This window comes from Balaenoptera acutorostrata, chromosome 7 (assembly GCF_949987535.1).
Source record: "Balaenoptera acutorostrata chromosome 7, mBalAcu1.1, whole genome shotgun sequence".
In the NCBI taxonomy this organism is placed as follows: Eukaryota; Metazoa; Chordata; class Mammalia; order Artiodactyla; family Balaenopteridae; genus Balaenoptera; species Balaenoptera acutorostrata.
In genome coordinates, this window is record NC_080070.1 from 57446146 (window position 1) to 57467321 (window position 21176).

At 33.3% G+C, this 21176-nt stretch overlaps 1 protein-coding gene across 14 annotated transcripts in view; it reads left to right on the forward strand.

The window, feature by feature from the left end:
• Positions 1-21176, forward strand: part of AKAP9 (A-kinase anchoring protein 9) — a 153911-nt gene that overhangs the window by 104181 nt on the left and 28554 nt on the right. For 9 of the 14 annotated variants that reach the window (XM_057549560.1, XM_057549558.1, XM_057549563.1 and 6 more), the window contains 10 exons: positions 6043-6205; positions 7016-7228; positions 8198-8236; positions 9633-9865; positions 10810-10929; positions 12505-12681; positions 13638-13742; positions 18124-18276; positions 18651-18830; positions 19852-20901. In XM_057549560.1, the coding sequence (XP_057405543.1) occupies positions 6043-6205; positions 7016-7228; positions 8198-8236; positions 9633-9865; positions 10810-10929; positions 12505-12681; positions 13638-13742; positions 18124-18276; positions 18651-18830; positions 19852-20901 (2433 nt within the window). The remainder of the gene's footprint in view (positions 1-6042; positions 6206-7015; positions 7229-8197; positions 8237-9632; positions 9866-10809; positions 10930-12504; positions 12682-13637; positions 13743-18123; positions 18277-18650; positions 18831-19851; positions 20902-21176) is intronic. The other 5 variants (XM_057549564.1, XM_057549567.1, XM_057549568.1 and 2 more) reach the window with 2 other exon arrangements.

Genomic DNA, 21176 nt, shown 5'->3' on the forward strand with positions numbered 1-21176 from the left:
CATCAGTTAATATGCTGTTTTGGGGAGAGCTATTTGCCCCTATCTTAAATCGTGTTTACTGCTGTTTTGAGTCTTTTCTCCCTTTAATTTTACTGTTTTCTTTGTGGTTAGTTTCTTAACCTTGACTTATGTTCCTGGTTATAAGGGGGTATACCTTACTTATAAATTTTTGTTTTACATGGATAAACACAGGTTTTACATGCTTTCAAATGTAGGGAAAAATAGACTATCATTTGAATTATTTTAATTCAGGGTCACCTTTCTGAACATCAATTAATATAGTATGCCATCAGTTAATGTACTGTTATGAGGGCTGTTTGCCCCATTCTAAGTCATCTTAATCTGCGGCTTTTTTGAGTCTTTTCCTCCTAGTTTTCTCTTTTCTTTGTCGTTAGTTCTTGGCTTGACCTAAATGTTTCTATTTATAAAGGGATATGTCTTATTTCAGGGTTTTGTTTTTGCTTCAAATAAGAGAAATTGGACACCAGCTTATGAAAATAAACTGTTATTCTCAGAGGGAGCTGAGAAAGAGTATGTTGAGAGGTGTTTGATATGCTGAACATGGGTCCAGCCAGTTCATGAAGCTGAACATCTAGGATGTTGATGATTTTGTATCTGCTGAAGCCCCAGTAAAGTCAAATTTAGCTGCGCCAGTGGTGTGTTTAGATCTCCATCTTGTACAGATGTTATGATGTTTTCACAAACTAACTGGAGGCGTCACATAAGAAACCATAATAAACAGAAATTTGTCATTGCCTAGTCCAGAATTCTAGGAAGCAGCTGCCCCTCCGCTACCCCAAACCATATCCCTGTAGATTCTGAGCTTTCTGTAGAAAATCTTATTTTCTCTGCCCTAATTGTTAACTTACTGTGAAGGGTTTGAGTATTGACTCCTCTAAAGATATTTTGTATAGTGAAAGTGGCTATAAAATTGATTTTTGTTGATGTGCTTGCTTTAGTGTGGGTTTTTCCATAGTAGATAAAGGTTTTGTGAGTTAAGGATATTTAGTTACTGGGTAGAGAAAAGACACCACAATGAAAGATTTTTTCATTTATTTAAAACAACTTTCACTATTGAGGATTTTTAATATTAAAAAGTATGTTGTTCATATTTTAAATTCTGAGAAGCTGTTTTATTCACTAGTGCCGAGGTTTCTGGAGCTACCAAAAGGCCATTATACACCACTTGTGCTTTTAAGTTTTAGTCAGAGTTCATAGGATACCTTAAGTGGTATAATTACCAATTATTATATACAATGCAGCTTTTAAAAAGAGGGTTTTTTTTTCCTTAAGAATTACTCTGTAAACAATTCAGTGTGGAAATAGTTTATAACTGATGTTATAAACTATGTATGTTTAGTTACATAAACTATGTTTAGTTTTAATGACTACTCAAAAGAATGAGTATTATTTTAAGGAAATATCAAAAAGAAATACTTAGTTTTCCAGAAATAGTTATGATTATTGGATATAGTTGAAGAACTAAGTGGTAATGTGGACTCAAACCTACTTGTTTTCACATTTTTAAATTAAAACAATTTTTTTAATGGAATGGAAAAACACCAGCTTATCTTAGAAGCATTATAAACTTATCTAGATATCCTTTTCAGAGCTCTGACGTGGAACTTGGATCCTGTTAGGCAGGCTTTTTTGTGGGTGTATAAATTCAGATTCCACCTGTCAGTGTACCTATAGGTAAAGACATTAAATCACACCCTCTGTTCTGACCTTTCCCCAGGGACACTGGCTAGAATTCTTTGGCTCAGCATGAGAGGCTATTTGAATAGCTCAGTTCAGAAGAGCAGGTTGTGAAGCAGCAAGAACAAGGGAAATAATGTTGCAACTACGTTTTTTAAGACTGCTACTATGGAGACTGAAAACTTGACTTTCCCTACCAGGTTCTGCTTGGAAGGCTTTTATTTACACAGACATATTTTGATACCGGAAGCAGTTTTATTGCTTAGCTAATTAGATATTTATATTTTTAGTCTTCCATTTTTCAACAATTTAGTAATTATTCTAATTAAAAACGTGTTTGCTTGCTTTTAGTTTTGTTTTTTTGTTTTTGTTTTGTTCTGGTTTTTTTGATGAAGACTGATGGAGATCTAGTTTTTTTTAAGTTTGTGGGTTTTTTCTTTTGTTGTTTAGTTGTATGAATTAATTTTATAGTGTTTATTTGGTAGTGCTAAGGAGAAATTTTCATACTGCTATGGTATATCTTAATAAACTAAACAGAACTTTTTTAGTGTAGTGGAAAAACTGGTACAGCAAATGAGGAAAATTAGCAGCTACAACTTCTAGAATGGATTCTTACAGGACCTATTTGGCAACTGTCAAACTTAGTGGCTCGTGGTTGGAAGAAGAAGATGAAGACGTTTATGAGGTTGAATCTCGTGTGCCTTTACCACATCCTTTTCCTCTGTGTGAACATTTGGATGAAACTAACTCAGTAATTGTTAATACTTCTATTTTTCATTTTATTCATAAAAGAAATGGGCATATATTAAAGCTTATTTCCAAAATTTCCCTGCCTACCCCTCCTTATTCAGTAAGTATAAAAATTTGGTTTTTTATAGTTTTATTTTATGCTTTCAGTTTTTTATACATTTAGTTTAAAACTGTAATGAGAAATGAACTTTAAATGTCTTTGGTAAGGGTAAATGGAATAGAATCTTGTTTTCTTCTTGTTTGGTGTGTTACTACTCATTCATCCTGTAATGATTAATGTATTGAAGGGCTAAATTTTGTCCACAAGCCCCAACTTGGCTACGTTTTTCATTCCAGAAAGCAGAATGAGATAATATTTCAGTTCTCCCATGCCAGGCAAGCTGTTTAAAAAGATCCTGCTTGTCCTTAAGAATCTTACTTCTATATGTTTATGATGCCAATCCTGAGTAAAAATGGAGTGATTATATTTGAAGGAATAAGCGTTGTCATACCTAAAACAGCTAAGTGAACTGTCATTGAGCCAATTAGGAAATGTTTACAATCATATGGCATATTACCTGTAGTTCCGGAAAAGAAAAAAGGAAACCTGGATTCTTTTTTTTTTTTTTTTTTTTAATTTATTTTTGGCTCTGTTGGGTTTTTGTTTCTGTGAGGGCTTTCTCTAGTTGTGGCAAGCGGGGGCCACTCTTCATCACGGTGCGCGGGCCTCTCACTTTCGTGGCCTCTGTTGTTGCGGAGCACAGGCTCCAGACGCGCAGGCTCAGTAGTTGTGGCTCACGGGCCTAGTTGCTCCGCGGCATGTGGGATCTTCCCAGACCAGGGCTCGAACCCGTGTCCCCTTCATTGGCAGGCAGATTCTCAACCACTGCGCCACCAGGGAAGCCCCGGAAACCTGGATTCTTATTTCAGTTTTTTTGCTAACTCCCTAAGGAGCTTATTTTTAATATGCCTGCTAACCCTATGAGGAAATACCTTTTTCTGCTTTTTATGTGAAATGTATGTTATAAGCAGTGTTAAGGGTATTTAGCATAGTTAGTATTTCAGGTTCATTTGACACTTAAATGTTGTGAATGATTCACTACAAGTTACTCAGTATGTTATTTGCCACTTTTTGTGACTTTCATGGCTTTAATTATATGTACTAGCTAGTATTTAACAAGACAGATGCTTTCAGAATAGATTTGTTACCTCCCCTTAAGCTTTTATATTAAAGTGACAGATTATTTACTAATTATACATACTTTTATGTAGTAAGTTTATTAAATTATGTGAAAATATTGAATATCTTTATATATTATACATTATTAAGTATTAGGTTATAGGTATTATATAAATATTAGGAATAAACTGTACCTTAACTAGATGGAAGAGGTTTTTTTAAGTATAATGTATTTAAATAAATATTTGAAGGAATCTCTTATTCCAATAAATGTGGGTGCTATCTTCTATAATAAGTGAAATTGTTTCCTAGAGGTACTGTATTTGAGTCCCAACTTTTTTGTTTTGCTTTGTAAAACTGAAGTTATTTCTTGTGGTTTTATAGTAATATTTTTTTTTTAATTTTTTTAATTTTTTTTTTTTTGGATTGAAATGGACATTTATTTATTTATTTATTTATTATTTATTTATGGCTGTGTTGGGTCTTCGTTTCTGTGCGAGGGCTTTCTCCAGTTGCGGCGAGCAGGGGCCACTCTTCATCGTGGTGCGCGGGCCTCTCACTATCGCAGCCTCTCTTGTTGCGGAGCACAGGCTCCAGACGCGCAGGCTCAGTAGTTGTGGCTCACGGGCCTAGCTGCTCCGCAGCATGTGGGATCTTCCCAGACCAGGGCTCGAACCTGTGTCCCCTGCATTGGCAGGCAGATTCTCAACCACTGCGCCACCAGGGAAGCCTATAGTAATATTTAAATGCATCTTAGGGCAGGTTTAGATCTTGTCAGAAAATAGAATATAGAAGCTGACTTATTTTTCTTATCTAAAGCAAGTGTTTATTTTGTTGTAAGTGCATTGTTGTATTTGTACAGTAAATTTGAAAAAGGAAAAAAAAACTCATATCCTAATTAGAGCTATGAACTCTTTTAGAGCGTTCATATATTTCAGGCAAACATTTTACAATGTACAGAAAAAAAATTACATGTGGACATGTGAAAGCAGTTGATTTATTTTTAAAATATAGGCTGTGACTAAGTTCAGGAGAGGGCTTTTTATAAATTAGTTCATGTTTTATGGTCATTTTTTAATTTTAAAAATTAATGTATACTGGTTATCCACATTTAAAGGAAAATAGTCTTTTGTCAGTCAAAAGTAAAAATATATAAAAAGTTTTATCTTTGTTGAGGTAACAACATATTATTACAGATATTTTAGGAAATATTTTGTGATTAAAATATGTGCTTAATTTTCCATTATGAGTCTTAAATGTGTATGCATATTATTTTCAAGTAATGGGTTGCGAATGATATTTAAAACATCTTATTAAAACAAGAATAATTGCACAATAGATATGTGAGATACTGATTTATCCAACCACAAAATGGTACCACAGAAAGCTTTACTTAGTAACTCTAAAATCTCTTTGCTATGGTAAATTTTAAAATGCTATGGTAAATTTTTTTTAAATGTAATGGTGTTGATATTAAATACCAGAAACGTTTGAGCTCAATTTTTCCCCATGTAGTTGTTTTAATAAAAACAGATAAAGCAGGTGCTAGCAGTAAGAAGCCCAGAAAACTAAAGCAGAGATAGTGCTTTTCTGCAGTTTCATGCAGTAATTGTTAATACTTCTATTTTTCATTTTATTCATAAAAGAAATGGGCATATATTAAAGCTTATTATTAAAGCAATGATCACTGTTTTTGAGCGCTTTGGCCTTGAGCCTGTACTTGACTGTCATCTTAAAAATTGTTTAAGAATGTGGTCAGTATATGCCAATGACAGCATTTTAAGGAGGCTGTGTTTATAGATAATGCCTCTGTATTCTAAGGTTTTGAAAATAAACTGAATATTCATTTAGAGTCTTGTAGATGTTTCACAAATGGACAGAAGTATAAAGCTTTTAGTCAAAATATGGGTTAAACTTCATTTTTTTGTGCCACTATGATTTTATTCATTGATGACATTGCATTAATCATTTATTATTAGTTCCCCACAGTGTACAGTAGGAGTCGCAGTCAATAAATGTTAAATACAGAAAACATAAAGCTTATCATAGAACACATAGTTACATAAAATTCTTTACCAAATACAAAAAGGGCCTGTGTATTATTAGTTTTATATCTCTCTTCATATGATAGCATACAGATCTAGTGATGTAAAGTGGTTTATTTTCAAAAGAAGCTTTTTTTTTTTTGTTCAATAAAATTAGAATACATATCTTACGGAAAGTTATACACAGCTAATCTACTTATCTACTGATTTACCCTACCTACTAGTACTAGTATGCACTAGAAATATTAAATGACTACAATTCAACAGTGTATCTTTATTTTCAGTTAAAATTCTTTTTTTTTTTTTTTTTTTTTTAAGCTTTAATGGGGAATGACACTGGTATTCTTAACACTTTGTCTTCCTTCACGTCTACTTTGCCTCTTTGTTTAGCTGGAACATGCGAAAGTTACACAGACAGAATTGATGCGTGAGTCATTTAGACAGAAACAAGAAGTGACAGAGTCCCTTAAGTGCCAAGAAGAACTTCGAGAGCGCCTTCATGAGGAGTGCAGGGCCAGAGAACAGCTGGCTGTGGAGCTCAGTAAGGCTGAGGGTGAGCACCCTGCCATTGGCAACTGAGGGTGGAGAAATTTCAAGTCTAAAAATAAATTGTGGTGCAAGCCAGGTTTGGAAACCACCAGTCTACTTTTAATTTCAAATGCCCATTGAAAAGTAGTTATAGTTTGTCTTCAGAATTCTTCTAAGCAGTTTTTAAAACTATATATATATTTTTAATTATAAAAAGTACTTAGTAGAATTATAGAAAGTATTTAAAATTTTAGAAAATACAGAAATGAACGATAGTGAATTGTTACCATAATCCCACCATCCTAAGACAACTGTTATAATTTAAAGATGAGGAAACTGGAGCAAAGAGATGCTAATAAATTGTTCAGTCACCATGAAATTGTGATTCCAGGCTTTAAGCCTGTAAAGCTCCATGCTGTTTATATCCTACCGTGCTGTTGTGGGTGTTGGCCTTCTAGAATCACTTAAAATATCAACTTTCTCTAGTATATTTAAAATGTGATTCAGTTCACAAGCATCTGATTTATATTAAGCTTTCCAGGAACCTATCTGTTTATATCCGTTTAATAAAGTGTGTTATACCTACATGATGTGATACATTAGCATAACAAATAATAGAAAATTCAGAGGAATTTCTTATTTAGACACATATTTAATAAGAAAAGGCTGTATTGAACATACCATAGTTACTGCTATCATCAGCAGCAAATTCATTTAAGACTCAATAGGTTGGAATGATTTAAACTTTGCTAACAGAACACCTTTTATTATTTATATAAGTATAATGGTAAAACTTGAAATAATAATTACATTCCTTGTTAATTTTATTTTATAGGTGTCATTGATGGCTATGCAGATGAAAAAACGCTCTTTGAAAGGCAAATTCAGGAAAAAACTGATATAATAGATCGTCTTGAGCAAGAGTTGTTATGTGCAGGTAATAGATTGCAAGAATTAGAAGCAGAACAACAGCAGATCCAAGAAGAAAGAGAATTACTGTCGAGGCAGAAGGAAGCTATGAAAGCTGAGGCAGGCCCAGTTGAACAGCGTATGTATTTTTAGACTTTATATGAAACATTCCTGAAAAGTTCAAGATGGCTTTTTTTCCCCCTTTCAGTGCCATTATTTATATATTTTATATAGGGATTGAAAAATAATAAGAAAATCTACCTTATTGGTAATTGTCTTATTAGCCAACCATGTGGAATCAAATTTTTTTTCTTTCTCCTTTGGCATATTTTGACAGAAAAAGATAATTCTTCATTTATCCTCAAACCTCTGCCTAAAGAGAAAGCTGCATATAATGAGGCAGGATATTTTTTAAACTGTGTAAGATTTAGTTCTTTTAATTGCAGAAAGGCAGCAAAATGTATACTTGGATTAACTAAATAAGAGCACTGACCTGCACTAGTAGTGAGCAGGTGAGGTGGATTTCAGCCTGCAAGATAATAGATTGAAAAGGTCACTGGCTCTTAGAAGCAGGCTGACATCTAGTTTAATATAAGCAGGACTTCAAAGAATAAATAAGTTTACAAATAACCTTTAATCTTTTCTTAAATGAGACATTAGGTAACATCTTGAAGTTTGTTTGGTGGTAAAAAAAAAAAATAAATGTCAGTCTTTGTAACAGTGGAACTTTAAATCCTTTTAATCATATCTTCTCACTTTTATATTACACATGCAGTCAGATTATAAATGTGTAGTTTTACTAATTGAATTTTATCAATTTAGAGATACAACATACATTTTTGTAATATGGTGAAGTTTTTCTGGTTGCTCAAATTTGTTTAGCACAGGTTTAGGGTTGGAATTTTTAATGTGGAAAGTATGTGTGTGATACATGTAAAATGTTCAAGAAATACTGATACATCTGAAAACGTTACCAATGATAATAATCAGTGGTTTCAACTTTTACTTCTGATTCTTTTGTGTATGTGTATTATTCTATTTTAGGAAATAGAAGACATGTAAATTACCATATTTTTGTTCTGTGTGTGTGTTTTTTCTTTCCTAATAGGACTAGTAGATGCTGCAGTCGATGCAGCACCTGGAGCAGGTGTGTTTATACAATTGCATGGCCATTGGGTGACCCTTGGATTTTTCAACCAACTAACATATCTCTAATTTTGCTGTTTTGTTTTATACTTACAGTTTTTCTCTTTAACAACAGAAAAACTCTTCTTACAATAAAAATACATATTTATATTTGGAATTAACAACTGAGATTCATAGTGACCATCATCTTATATCTGTTATTCCACAGAGCTGAAGACCATTTCAGTTTTTTAAAGAAAATGTTGGTTTATTAAAAGTTTTTTTCTTTAACAAATACATTAAACTCTTACAGCCTATGAGTTTTCAAAATACTCTGTTCTAAATCAGGAAGTATATAAGATGATGGTATCAATAGGATCAGTGAAATTTAATAAAGAGACTTTCTGGTTGATTAACGTTTATATTAACATCTAAATCAGTATTGTTTTAAAAGGAAAGATGTTTTCTGTAGATTTCTAATCCTGAGTACAGTGTTGACAGACCAGTTAATGTAAAGACTCTAGAGTAACATTCCTTCCATTTTCTTCATTAGAGAATTGTTCTACTTTGCTATATGTAATTTATTATTGTATGATTAATATTAATAATAATGGCTAACACTTATATGTAGTGCTTACCATAGTCTAGGCACTGTTCTTCACATGTATTAACTCATTTGATTCCACAATAACTCTTAGAGATCAGTACTGTTACTCTCCCCAGTTTACATATAAGGAAATTGAAGGACATCATGTTAAGTGCCGCAGAGACAAGTGGCAGTTAGGATGTGAACCCACAGCCTTTGCTCTTAAGCACCACACCACACTACCTCTCATACTTGTCAATTTTCCCGTGATACACGTACATGTGAGTATGCAAGACTAAGTCAGGAATGTGGATCTAATAAGGAGTAAGGCTAACAGGAAATTCTGATTCTAGTTGTATTTCTTTTCTGTAACTCTTACTTGCCTTGGTTAAAGGTCTACAGTATTTGATCTCTGTGTGTATTGTGTATGCATATAAAAATGACTTTATGGGTTTAAATGAATTGATTTTTGCCTGAGGTGAGTTGTTTCTGTGCTTGAATTTGGTTAGACTTTGCTCTTTTCCTTATAGTGAAAGTGGATTTTGAGGGGGTCATTTGCTATGCTCTTTTCACAAAAATATTGTTTTTAGTGACAGGACATATTCTTTTTGTTAATTCTGTACAATTTTATTGATACTAGCTTGCTTACTTATATAGGAGTATGTTATTTTGATATTTTCATAAGAGTATTTTCCTTTTTTACATGTGTTTGAAGTAAAACTCGGCTCCTTTATTTCATGAAGTTAAAATTTGAATACAGTTATGGGTGGTTTCACTATCATAACATCATTAATTGTGATTTAATGTAGTATATTTTTGCACTTATAAACAGAATTACTACAGGAGACAGAAAAACTGATGAAGGAAAAACTAGAGGTACAGTGTCAAGCTGAAAAAGTACGTGATGACCTTCAGAAACAAGTGAAAGCTCTAGAAATAGATGTCGAGGAACAAATCAGTAGATTTATAGAGCTGGAACAGGAAAAAAATGCTGAACTAATGGATTTAAGACAGCAAAACCAAGCACTGGAAAAGCAGTTAGAAAAAATGAGAAAATTTTTAGATGTAAGTATTCTCAACATTAATATTAATTTTCTCAGTGGAATGCTACTTGCTGCTCTTCTAGGCTGTGGATTTTAAATTATGGAGAGACTCTTAAATTCTAATATTTCCATCTATATGTGTCATCTACTAATTAATTGAAAAGTACCATTTCGAGTAAAAATTCTAGTAATTTTTACTGTGCAGCTTTCAGAATTAAAAGCAGTACAGGCAGATTATGAGTAAGCCCTACCAGTTAGCCTTTCCAAATTCATAGTTAAGAAGTTTGTCCTAGTCTTTTTCTTAACCAATAGCCAAAGCAAGTTAGGATCCTAAAAGCTAATTGGCCACCACTGTTTAACCCATAAAAGATACACACACAGGTAACAAGTGTGCCCTGGAAGCAAAGGACTGGAACAATTGTCATGCTGTCATTACTCTCTTCCAAAAAGCTATTAAGTCTCTAATTTCACATGGATTTTCTTCTTTAGGATTTCACTTAAGCCATGTGTTATCTTCACAGATCAGAGAATAAGATTCTTACACATTTTATAATTTTAGGTGTAAAACCTAGATTAAAATGAAAGAAATTGATTTACTACATAATTTGTTCTACTTTTTTTTGTTTAATGACTAAATTAATAGTGGAATTCCTCCTTTCTTCCAAAAAAGTAAATTCATTTTAAGAAGAACATATTTATTTCATTCTGTGTTTAACATTACTTGAATTTTTAAAAGTGTTGTGCTTCAGATAACATTTAAATGCTTAAATTTTTGTTAAAGAGCTGTAATAGGTTATGTACCATACAACAAATGTTATCTTTTTAAACCTTTTTGGTTTGGGGTATTCCCATGATCATCAGTTGTTCGTCTTCAAACAAAACTGTGCCTACAATTAAAGGGAAGTAAGGGAAATAATAGCTTCAATAAATATTATTTCTTCAGTTACTATTATTATTAAACTTCAGGAGCAAGCCATTGATAGAGAACACGAGAGAGATGTATTCCAACAGGAAATACAGAAACTAGAACAGCAACTTAAGGTCGTACCTCGATTCCAGCCTATCAGTGAACATCAAACTAGAGAGGTAAGAATTTTACTGATACTGTCTACCATACAATAATTTGTCTATTATGTGTAAAATAAGATGCATATAATAAAAAACTTAAAAGGAGTTCTTTCTATTGTATATAAATCTTCAAAATCAGAAACTTAAATATTACTTCAATATGAGAAGGTTCTTGAAACCCTAAAAATTCCAAGGAAGTATAAAATACCTATAAACTCACTGTAATAAAATGTTATTTACATTCTCATTTAATAGAAGGAAACTGATGTAGAACAACAGCCTTATCTATTGGAACAGTAGAAAAGTTATCAGTCCCCACAGAGTTTATAGTTATTCATCTTGTTCCTAACATTTTTAGATTTTGAAAAGTAGCTGTGTGTTGGTTGACACTCAAAAGAATATTTAAGCTCTAGAACTTCCTGTCATTTCCTACTATTTGTTTTCTTATATTTAAAAAGAGTGAGCTGCCTCATTCATGAAACTTCAAGAAACTAACAAGGATGTGTGTATTTGATTTTCTTCCAAATCATTGATCCATTTGTTTTCTCCTTACTTTGCCAGATCTGAGTCCCCAGCTTCTGATTTTTTCAGGATCAAAAAAAAAAAAAAAAAACCTAACTGTAACAGTATATTGTACCATTTTGCTATACCTCCTTTATTGTCTTTTCCTTTGACCTCACTTCAAACTTAGTCCACCTTTTATTGTTAAAGTTTCTCCTCAGGCTTTATTACTGTCATCCTTGAACCTGTAATTGTAGGTCAGCTTGCATTTCTTCTAATGTTTTGAGGAATAAGTGCCATTTTTAGATAATTTCCTGAAAGTATCTCACTGAAATAAGGTAGAATTCCTTTTTTTCTTACCATCACATTTCTTTTTTTTAAATAAGCTTTCTCTCTTCACTTGATTAGAACTAATTTCACAAGCTATCTTATTGATCCTTGCTGTATCCTTCCATCACAGAGCCATTCACTTGAATGGTGCTGCATATCAGAATCACTTAGGGAAACTTTCAGGGTGCACAAATCCCTCTCAGCACCTGACATTCTCATCTCTATTCTGGGCTGGTGGAATCTGTAGGCTGCAAAGCTTTCCAAGTGACTGTATTAAAGGTCCCCAATTCCCTCCCATCCCTGTGGTATTTAGAACCATTGTATTATTATATGTATCGCTATAACCATTTGTGGAAAGAAAAACATAATCCATGAAAGTTTTTTAGGTCATCTTATCTCAGATATAAATGTAAGTCAGTACTCTGTAAACTTGTTTTCTTTGTTAGGTTTTGGTGTGGCTGTGCCATTAGAGCTTGTAGTGCAACATTATTCAAGAATGTATTGTTGCTCCTCCTAGCTAGAGAAACTCTTAGTCTTAAGAGAACTTTTTTAAAAGGTTTGGTGAAAGCAATATTATTTCTGTTTTACTAGTACTGCTTAGATGTATCAACTCAGAAAACGGTGCTGTCGTTGGAGACAATAGCGCTATCCTTATCAAAAATAAAATTAGCATAGCATCTAAAAATCCTTTTTGAAATGAAGATATATTATTAACATGCTTACATTTTTTAACATTACAGTTTTTGCTTATTATATTTCCAGGTTGAACAGTTAACAAATCATCTGAAAGAAAAAACAGACAAGTGCAGTGAGCTTTTGCTCTCTAAAGAGCAGCTTCAGAGGGATATACAGGAGCGTAATGAAGAAATTGAGAAACTGGAGTTCAGAGTAAGGGAATTGGAGCAAGCCTTACTCATGAGTACGGACAGTTTTCAAAAGGTGTGACATTTTCTTTGGGTTAATTTTATCAAGTGTTTTAGTACAGATTACTCTTAGTTACATGAACATCAGTTTTTTTAAATTAAAAAAATCACTGATGATGCTTTGTTATTATTCCATAATGTATATATCTTTATGTCTTCACTGACATCATAACCATTTCTGTTTATTCTTTTTTTTTTTTTAAATTTATTTATGGCTGTGTTGGGTCTTCGTTTCTGTGCGAGGGCTTTCTCTAGTTGCGGCAAGTGGGGGCCACTCTTCATCGCGGTGCGCGGGCCTCTCACTGTCGCGGCCTCTCTTGTTGTGGAGCACAGGCTTCAGACGCGCAGGCTCAGTAATTGCGGCTCACGGGCCTAGCTGCTCTGCGGCATTTGGGATCCTCCCAGACCAGGGTTCGAACCCGTGTCCCGTGCATTGGCAGGCAGGTTCTCAACCACTGCGCCACCACGGAAGCCCCATTTCTGTTAATTCTTATCTCCAAATGTTCCTTGCATATCTGAGTCCTGATAAAGAAAGATTAATTAAACCAGAAGAATTAATTGCCCTTTTAACCATCAGTAAGTTTGTGATTGTAAAATAATAGCCAAGTGAAAAAGCTGTAGGCACCAGTTTAGGCTGATGCTTTACCCCAAACTAAGAAGCAATGAGATCTGTTCCTGTTATGCTACAGAAAGCAAAAATGAATGAAAGAAGAGCAGGATAAGGAAATTGGGAGGGGAGCAGATGAGGGGATAGCCTTCATTTTATCTGAGAAATGAATTGTAAGATTGTCAAGCAATTCCTGTCTTAATTTGTATAAAATGCATTCAAGACTGAATGTTCTAACTTTTGATCATTCACTAATGTAGATTATCTACTTCTAATTAGAGAAATAGAATTGCTACTTCTTCAATTAAAATGGATAGTCAGGATTTAATGTCTGAAATTTTGAGAAAATTCTTATATATTTAAAGGTAGAGGACCGAAAACAGTTTGGAACTGTAGAAGCTAAAGCGGAATTGTCCCTAGAAATACAATTGCAGGCTGAGCGAGACGCCATAGACAGAAAGGAAAAAGAGGTAAGTTTATTTTTAATGACAAAGTGTGGCTTGAATTATTTTAGAAAATATCATTTGATTAGAATGAAGTTTATGGTCTAAAACCCAAGTTTAGAGTGTTTCCTAGCTTATTGCCTAAGTTGACCTTGGAAGACAGTAAACATTTGAACAAATAAACTGGAATGAAGAAGAGGGGACAAGTAAAAACGCTTGGACACGGGAGGAAGTTTTGAGGACAGAAAAGGTGGTTGGTTTGGTAGGTATGAATTCAATGAAGAGGAGAGTGGAGAGAGATAGTAGGGTTTGGGCACGAGGCAGTACCTTCCTCTTGACCTTACCATAGGCTTTGAATTACTGCTACTTTGCTGTGGGTTTTGTTTTTTTTTAAGTTGTATTGCCCTGGGAGATAATAGTGCCTTTTTACAGTGTGCTAAACATGTTCTTAAAACAAAAGGTTAATAATAAAGTAATTCTATAAAGTTCTTTTATGTTTTTCTACTCCCTCCCTTTCCAAAAAAAAAAAACCAGAAAATGCACCTTTAAAACGGCAGTACTTTCCAATTCCTAATTATTTAAACCTTTGTCTACCATTAGTTTTTCTAAAGCATATTGTACTGTATGTCGTCTAGCTATACCATATTTTAAATGTTTCAACATTTTTAATTACATTTTTATCTCTTTCCATATAATTTTCTCAGGACATTTGATGTATTTTAAGAAATATTTATTGAATGTAAACAGTATATTAATGTTAATGAGTGCTTTGAAAAATAGAAGAATGATTTAGATGTCAGCTAAAACTATAGCTTGGAGAACTTTTAGTTTGAAGGAGAAAAAAGTCATCTATATAAATGACTAATGGATCATTTCCATGAGAATAGTTATTTTCTCATTTTCACATAGTGCTGACTAATGTTTATCTAAGAGGTTCGTATTTATTTTGTTTTTTGGCTTTTATGTGAGAGACAGAACATTTTTGTTGATACGTAACCACTTCTGTGTGTTTCAAAAAGAATTAACATTTAAAGATTTACCTTACACTAAATAAATTGTCTGCTTTCTAAAAAGATGGAACTCCAAAACTGGTCGCAAAGGCAATGATAATTGATTATGGATAATTGATTAAGTTTACTAATTTTATATTTTATTGTCATTTGAATTTTATTTAACGCTACTTAACACCTTAATTTCTTGAAGTTAGTATCCAATAACTGCCTACCATTTACTTAGAATCATAGTTGTTGGAACTACAAGAGGCCTTAGAGAGCTTCTGTCAACCAGCTCCCAGTTTTTACAGATGAAACAGAGGCAGACATGTTGAATGAGTAAAGAATTAAACTGATGGCTAACGTTGGTCTACTAATACTTGTCACTGTTATTCATGTTTGAATAACAGTGACAAGTATTCTGTCAGAACCCACTCACTCAGTAACTGGAGACTGAAAGATAGGAATGTAAAATTGAAACATATATCTTTTAATGAAAATAACTTCTTAAGCGTTCTCTCCTGTACTAGGCAAATGTTTTCAGATATCTGACAGTATAAACATAAGATGTCTGTGTCATTATATCTGAGATACTTCCCACTACTCTCATAGCCTAAGTTTGTGTAAAACTTTTTTTTAAAGTTTATTACAGTATTTAGAAATTCAAAATGAATAGAAAGAAGAAAACCTTAGAAGATAGGAATTACAGGATGTATAAGAGAAGGAGAATAATGTGGAGAGAAATAGAAGGAAGAATTTCTTTAAGAAAAAGATGCCTTCAATTAGGTTTTAGCTCTGTGAAGGTTTTAGCTCCTTATAGAGTTAAAGAGATCTAGCTTACAAATGGCAATAGTAAATAATAATAGTTAACTTTGTTGAAGTCTGTGCGAGAAAGTGCTAAGTATTTTAAACGTCTAATGTCATTAACCCTTGCACTCTCCCTGAGGATAGGTTCTATTGATATTTCCACTTTACACATGAGTAAACCAGATCTTAAGAGAGGTTAGGGAACTTGCTCATGGTCACACAGTAAGTGGTTAAACAAGAATTCCTCCTCGATTTCTTTGATTCTGGAGCCCTGTGATGCTCTACTGCCAAAACATCCGGGCATGTTTTGCCCTGTTGGTGAGAAGTATTATAGACTGTCATTCAACATTTATTGAACTCCTATGTGTAGAACACCACTGTCCAATTGTAAAACCAGTACTGCTCTTCAAGGAATCTCCTATCTAACTAGGATATGTATACACACATATACATACATACATACATACACACACACACACACACACACACACACACACACATTTGAAAGACAAGAATACTTAAAAGTAAACACAAATAGGTGCAAATTAATGTAATCCAAACAGTCTAGATATCATTTGGTAGCTAAATAGAACAAGGTTAAACCAGAAAGCTACCATTCTATTTTTAGACCTTAATAATATTTTTCTGGTTTTTGGTTGTCATAGACTCAGTAATAAGACAGCAGGGACTGCAGCTGAAGTCTGGCTGAGTAAGAGGAGAGAATGCCTTACAGTGTCATTTTGGGAATTGAAGTCTCTGTTTTGATGCCTCAAGTTCAGCTACTTATGATGGGAATGTTAGTGCTTTAGACCAGTGCTTCTCAAACTTTAATGTGCATATGAATCCCCTGGGGATCTTGTTAAAATGAAGAATCTGATTCAGTAGGTCTGGGGTGGGGCTTGAGAATCTGTGCTTCTAACATGTTCCCAGGTGAGGCTACTTCTGCTCCAGGGACCACTCTTTGAATATTAAGGCTAAGAATTTGACCATAAACTGTTTTATCAAAAAAGAAAATAAGTATCAGGTGAGGCAGGGCAAGGCAGCAATTTTGAACTTAAATATCTATGTAAGTGTTGAAATAATACCTTGTCATCAAATGTAGTCGTAGAAGATAGGGATAAGTGTAAATACCATTATATTAGGTAACTTTGAAGAAGATACAATCATCACAATTTTCAACAAACTAACCTGATAATTATATATGCACAACTACTAACTATATTTAAGGTGTGCCTACTGAGTTTAATATCAGTGTTAAAGAAAATTATTTAAATATGTCTTAGACATCAGTTATTAGAAGCAGGATAAATGATAGTTAAGAATGTAAGCTTCCAGAGGTAAACTCCTGAGTTTCAAAAACTGGCTTCCACATACTAGCCTTGTGACTGCAGGTCAAGGTGCTCCTCTTTCAGTGACTCCCTTCCTCATCTCTGAAATGGAGATAATCCTAGTAAAGATCTCATAAAGTTGTTAAAGGGTTTTTAAAAAAATAATACATATAAAGCATCTTATGCAGTGCCTAACAGTAAATTGTCTATAAATGATGGCTATTGTTACTAATATCAGTATGATTTCTATTAATGAAATATTAGGTTAAATGATTCTGAAGGTCTTTTGCCTTGCTAATGCTAAGATATGATTCTGATTACGTATCGGTGTGTAATCAGAATATGCCACCTTTCAAGTTCTAAGGTAATAAATGATTTATATGTACTTTCTGAGCCAGTTGCCACTAAATGCTGCTCTTGTGTCTTAGGTTGCTTTTAATGCAGCAATTTTGATCATTAGGTAAATACACACTTGAAAATCCATTCATTAAAAATGTATTAAGAAGCTACAAAGCATTGAGCTAAATGACTGTTCCTCTCCTCAACCAAACCCAAATATTAAACCAAACTCTTAATATTCATCATTAGTTTCAGTCTCTACATAACCATCAAAGAGCAATTGCTTTACCATTAGTGGTAATCTGTGCTCAGAAATAAGCTGAATTTCAGTTGTCCTATATATAGGAACACTCTAATTTTCTCCTAAAATGGTTTTACTAACGTACTCTTTAAGTTTCTGTTATTTCAGACCTAAGAATCTCTTGCTCTCAGCATCTACCTCTGCTTTCTTCTGCTCAAATAAGGCACGTGGCTGCCAAACCTTTCATTGGGTTAAGTATTAATATGGACTAAATTGAGCTAATCTCACTTGGTGGCTAAAATAACTGACCTAATTCTACAGCTTTCTTGAGCATTTTTGATAGCAGTTAATTTAACGTAAAATAAGATCTAAAATGTGGACTCTTTTCCTTCCTCCCATGACTCTTTTATGCTTTATCAGAGGATAATTTTAGGTAGGAAGTGGATCCTTGTATCCTTCCTCTGAAGGTCTCGTCTTTGCTTTGGGCAGGATGGTTTAAAGGTATTTAGTTTGAAAATGTCTAGAAACCACACAGTTAAATCTATCTGGCTTAGAGAAACCCCTTTCCTTTATTCTCATGGCTCACGTGTTTTAAGCATATATACTATAGAGCCAGTACAGCACTCTTCATTCTCTCTTGACAAATAAACATTTGTATGAACAGTTTTTTCTCTTTCCTTTTGATAATTTTGGTATCAAAGATCACAAACTTAGAAGAACAGTTAGAACAGTTCAGAGAAGAACTGGAAAATAAGAATGAAGAAGTCCAGCAACTACATATGCAATTAGAAATACAGAAAAAGGAATCTACCACCCGCCTACAAGAACTTGAACAAGAAAACAAATTATTTAAGGTAATTACTTAAGGAAAACTTTGCCTCTGAATAATTCATTGTTTTGGTCTTGTGTAGTAGTTGTGGTATTAAGCATTTGCTAAATCCAGTTGCTAAATAATACTTAAAAGAGGAACATTAGCTGCAGATGGATTTGTATGGAATTTATCTTCAAGCCAACATAAACATTTGAATTCATCAGAAATGAAAAATGTTGGAGACCTTTATCAAAACATTTTAAGAATTATTGATTTACAATAATTATATAATAGCTCTGATTTTTTTTTTCATTTGTATGTTTTAGATGCTATAGTTTGGTAAGAGTTAATTGACAGAATGTTCCGAAAATCACATGTAATGCCCTATCTAACTGGGATGGTTCTTTTTGTTCCTAGGATGAAATGGAGAAACTGGGATTTGCCATAAAGCAAGCTGATCCTATCTCTACCCAGGACCAACATGTACTATTTGGGAAATTTGCTCAAATAATGCAGGAAAAAGAGGTAGAAATTGACCAATTGAATGAGCAAATTACAAAACTTCAGCATCAACTTGAAATTACAACAGATAACAAGGTACACTAATTTAAAATTATTACATGAAATTATTTAAACTAGAATTTTATTTTTATTTTTTATTGAAGTATAGTTGATTTACAATATTGTGTTAGTTTCAGGTGTACAGCAAAGTGATCTAGTTTTTTTTTTTTTTCAGATTATTTTCCATTATGGTTTATTACAAAATATTAAACAGAGTTCCCTGTGTTATAAAGTAAATCTTTGTTCTTTATCTATTTTATGTATAGTAATTTGTGCTGCTATGCACATTGGGGTGCATGTATCTTTTCAAATTAAAATTTTTTGTCTTTTGTGGATACATGCCCGGGAGCAGGATTGCTGGATCATATAGTAGCTCTGTTTTCAGTTTTTTAAGGAACCTCCATACTGTTTTCCATAGTGGCTAAGCTAGAATTTTAAAGGGCAAGATGGTTATTTTTCAGTTTCTTTGTGAATGTAAAAATCAAGTAAAACTTAAATTCTCTTTTACCCATTAATTTTAATTTAATAAGACATACTGGTTTAACAAGCTATGTATATGTTTATCCCTTCCTAATATTGTCAAAGATTTTTGATGTTTTATAGGGAGTCTCTGGTGACTCAGATTTCATCCTATCATTCTAACCAAATCTATTAAAAATTCTTCTATTTTGTGTGAGTTAAATAAGATAATGACATTTGAGCACTGTTTTAGAATTTTATTTCAGTACTTTATCCTGTTATAGACTGTTATATTTCAATACTGCATCCTTTTCGATTAGATTGTATTGATATTGACTATTTTACTTATAGGAAATCAGCTATTAAATGCCTAAATCACTTTACGTTTAATGACTTTCTGAATGAAGTTCTAAATAAGGTCCTTGTTTGATGTGATGGAGGACTGTTGGTCTGTATTAAAATTAATTTAGGATGTCTGAGAAGTAAATTATTTTTGTGTGTGTGATCAACACTTTAAGATCCTGCCCTAAAATAAAATAAAATTCCCTAAATATAAATACATATTTATTGTATATGTTACTTTTTTGTTAACTAATAGGTTATTGAAGAAAAAAATGAACTAATAAGGGATCTTGAAACCCAGATAGAATGTTTGATGAGTGATCAAGAACGTGTGAAGAAAAATAGAGAAGAAGAAATTGAGCAGCTCAATGAAGTGATTGAAAAGCTTCAACAGGAATTGGCAAATATTGAACAGAAGACATCAGTGGTTACTAATTCTCTCCCAGAAGAAGCAGATAGTTTAAAACATCAGTTGGATATAGTAATAGCTGAAAAACTGGCTTTGGAACAGCAAGTAGAAACCGCTAATGAAGAAATGGCCTTGACAAAAAGTGTACTTAAAGAAACCAATTTAAAAATGAACCAGCTAACACAAGAATTATGTAGCTTAAAGAGAGAATGTGAAAATACGGAAGAAATCCATAGTATACCAGAGAGAAGTGTTAACATGGCTGTGGATGATCTGAGCAGACACAAACCTGGACTAGAAGTAGTCCTCACTGAGGGTGCTCGTAAACCCCTAGAACATCCGACTTACCTCAAATCTTTTGAAGAAAACAGCAAAGTTTCCATAAGCAGTTTGGAAACACAGGTGCTACAACTTGAGAGCACTGTGAGTGCAAAGGACTTAGAACTTACCCAATGTCATAAACGAATAAAGGACCTGCAGGAGCAAGGCCAGTCTGAAAAAGAAGCACTGAAAAAGAAGATGGCCAACCTGCAAAATATACTTGAGGAAAAGGTGGCTGCTGCTCTTGTGAGTCAGGTCCAACTCGAAGCAGTTAAAGAATATGCAAAATTCTGTCAAGATAAACAAGCAGTTTCACCAGAACCTGGAGGAACAAATACACAGAATTTAAACCAACTAACAGAAAATGAGGTGGAGTCAAATGTGTCAGCACTGACCTTGAGAATATCAGAATTAGAAAGCCAGGTGGTTGAAATGCAGGTAGAAACTGCAGAAAAAAATGCTTTGGAAAAAGAAACGAAGCTACTAGAACTACAGAAGCTATTGGAGGACAATGAGAAAAAACAGGGAAGCAAAGAAAGGAAAAGAAGCCCTCTAGGAGATTTTGAAGTTCTCAAGGTTAGTTTGTATTTGATTTTTTTCCACTTAAACACCCTAAGAAACTAACTCTCTTTTCCCTGTTCCTTAAACTTTCTGCTAATTTATTAAATTAAATACAGTATTCTTTACATCTAGCAATTCATATATAAAGGGTTTTTATAAAAAATGCTACCATTCCATACAGTCATTATTGTCACCAGAACAGTGGATACAAACTATATTTTGTGGTCTTAAAATCACAATATTTATTTCACTACCATAGTCGTTAAGTAGAGCAGTCAGAAGAAACTTGG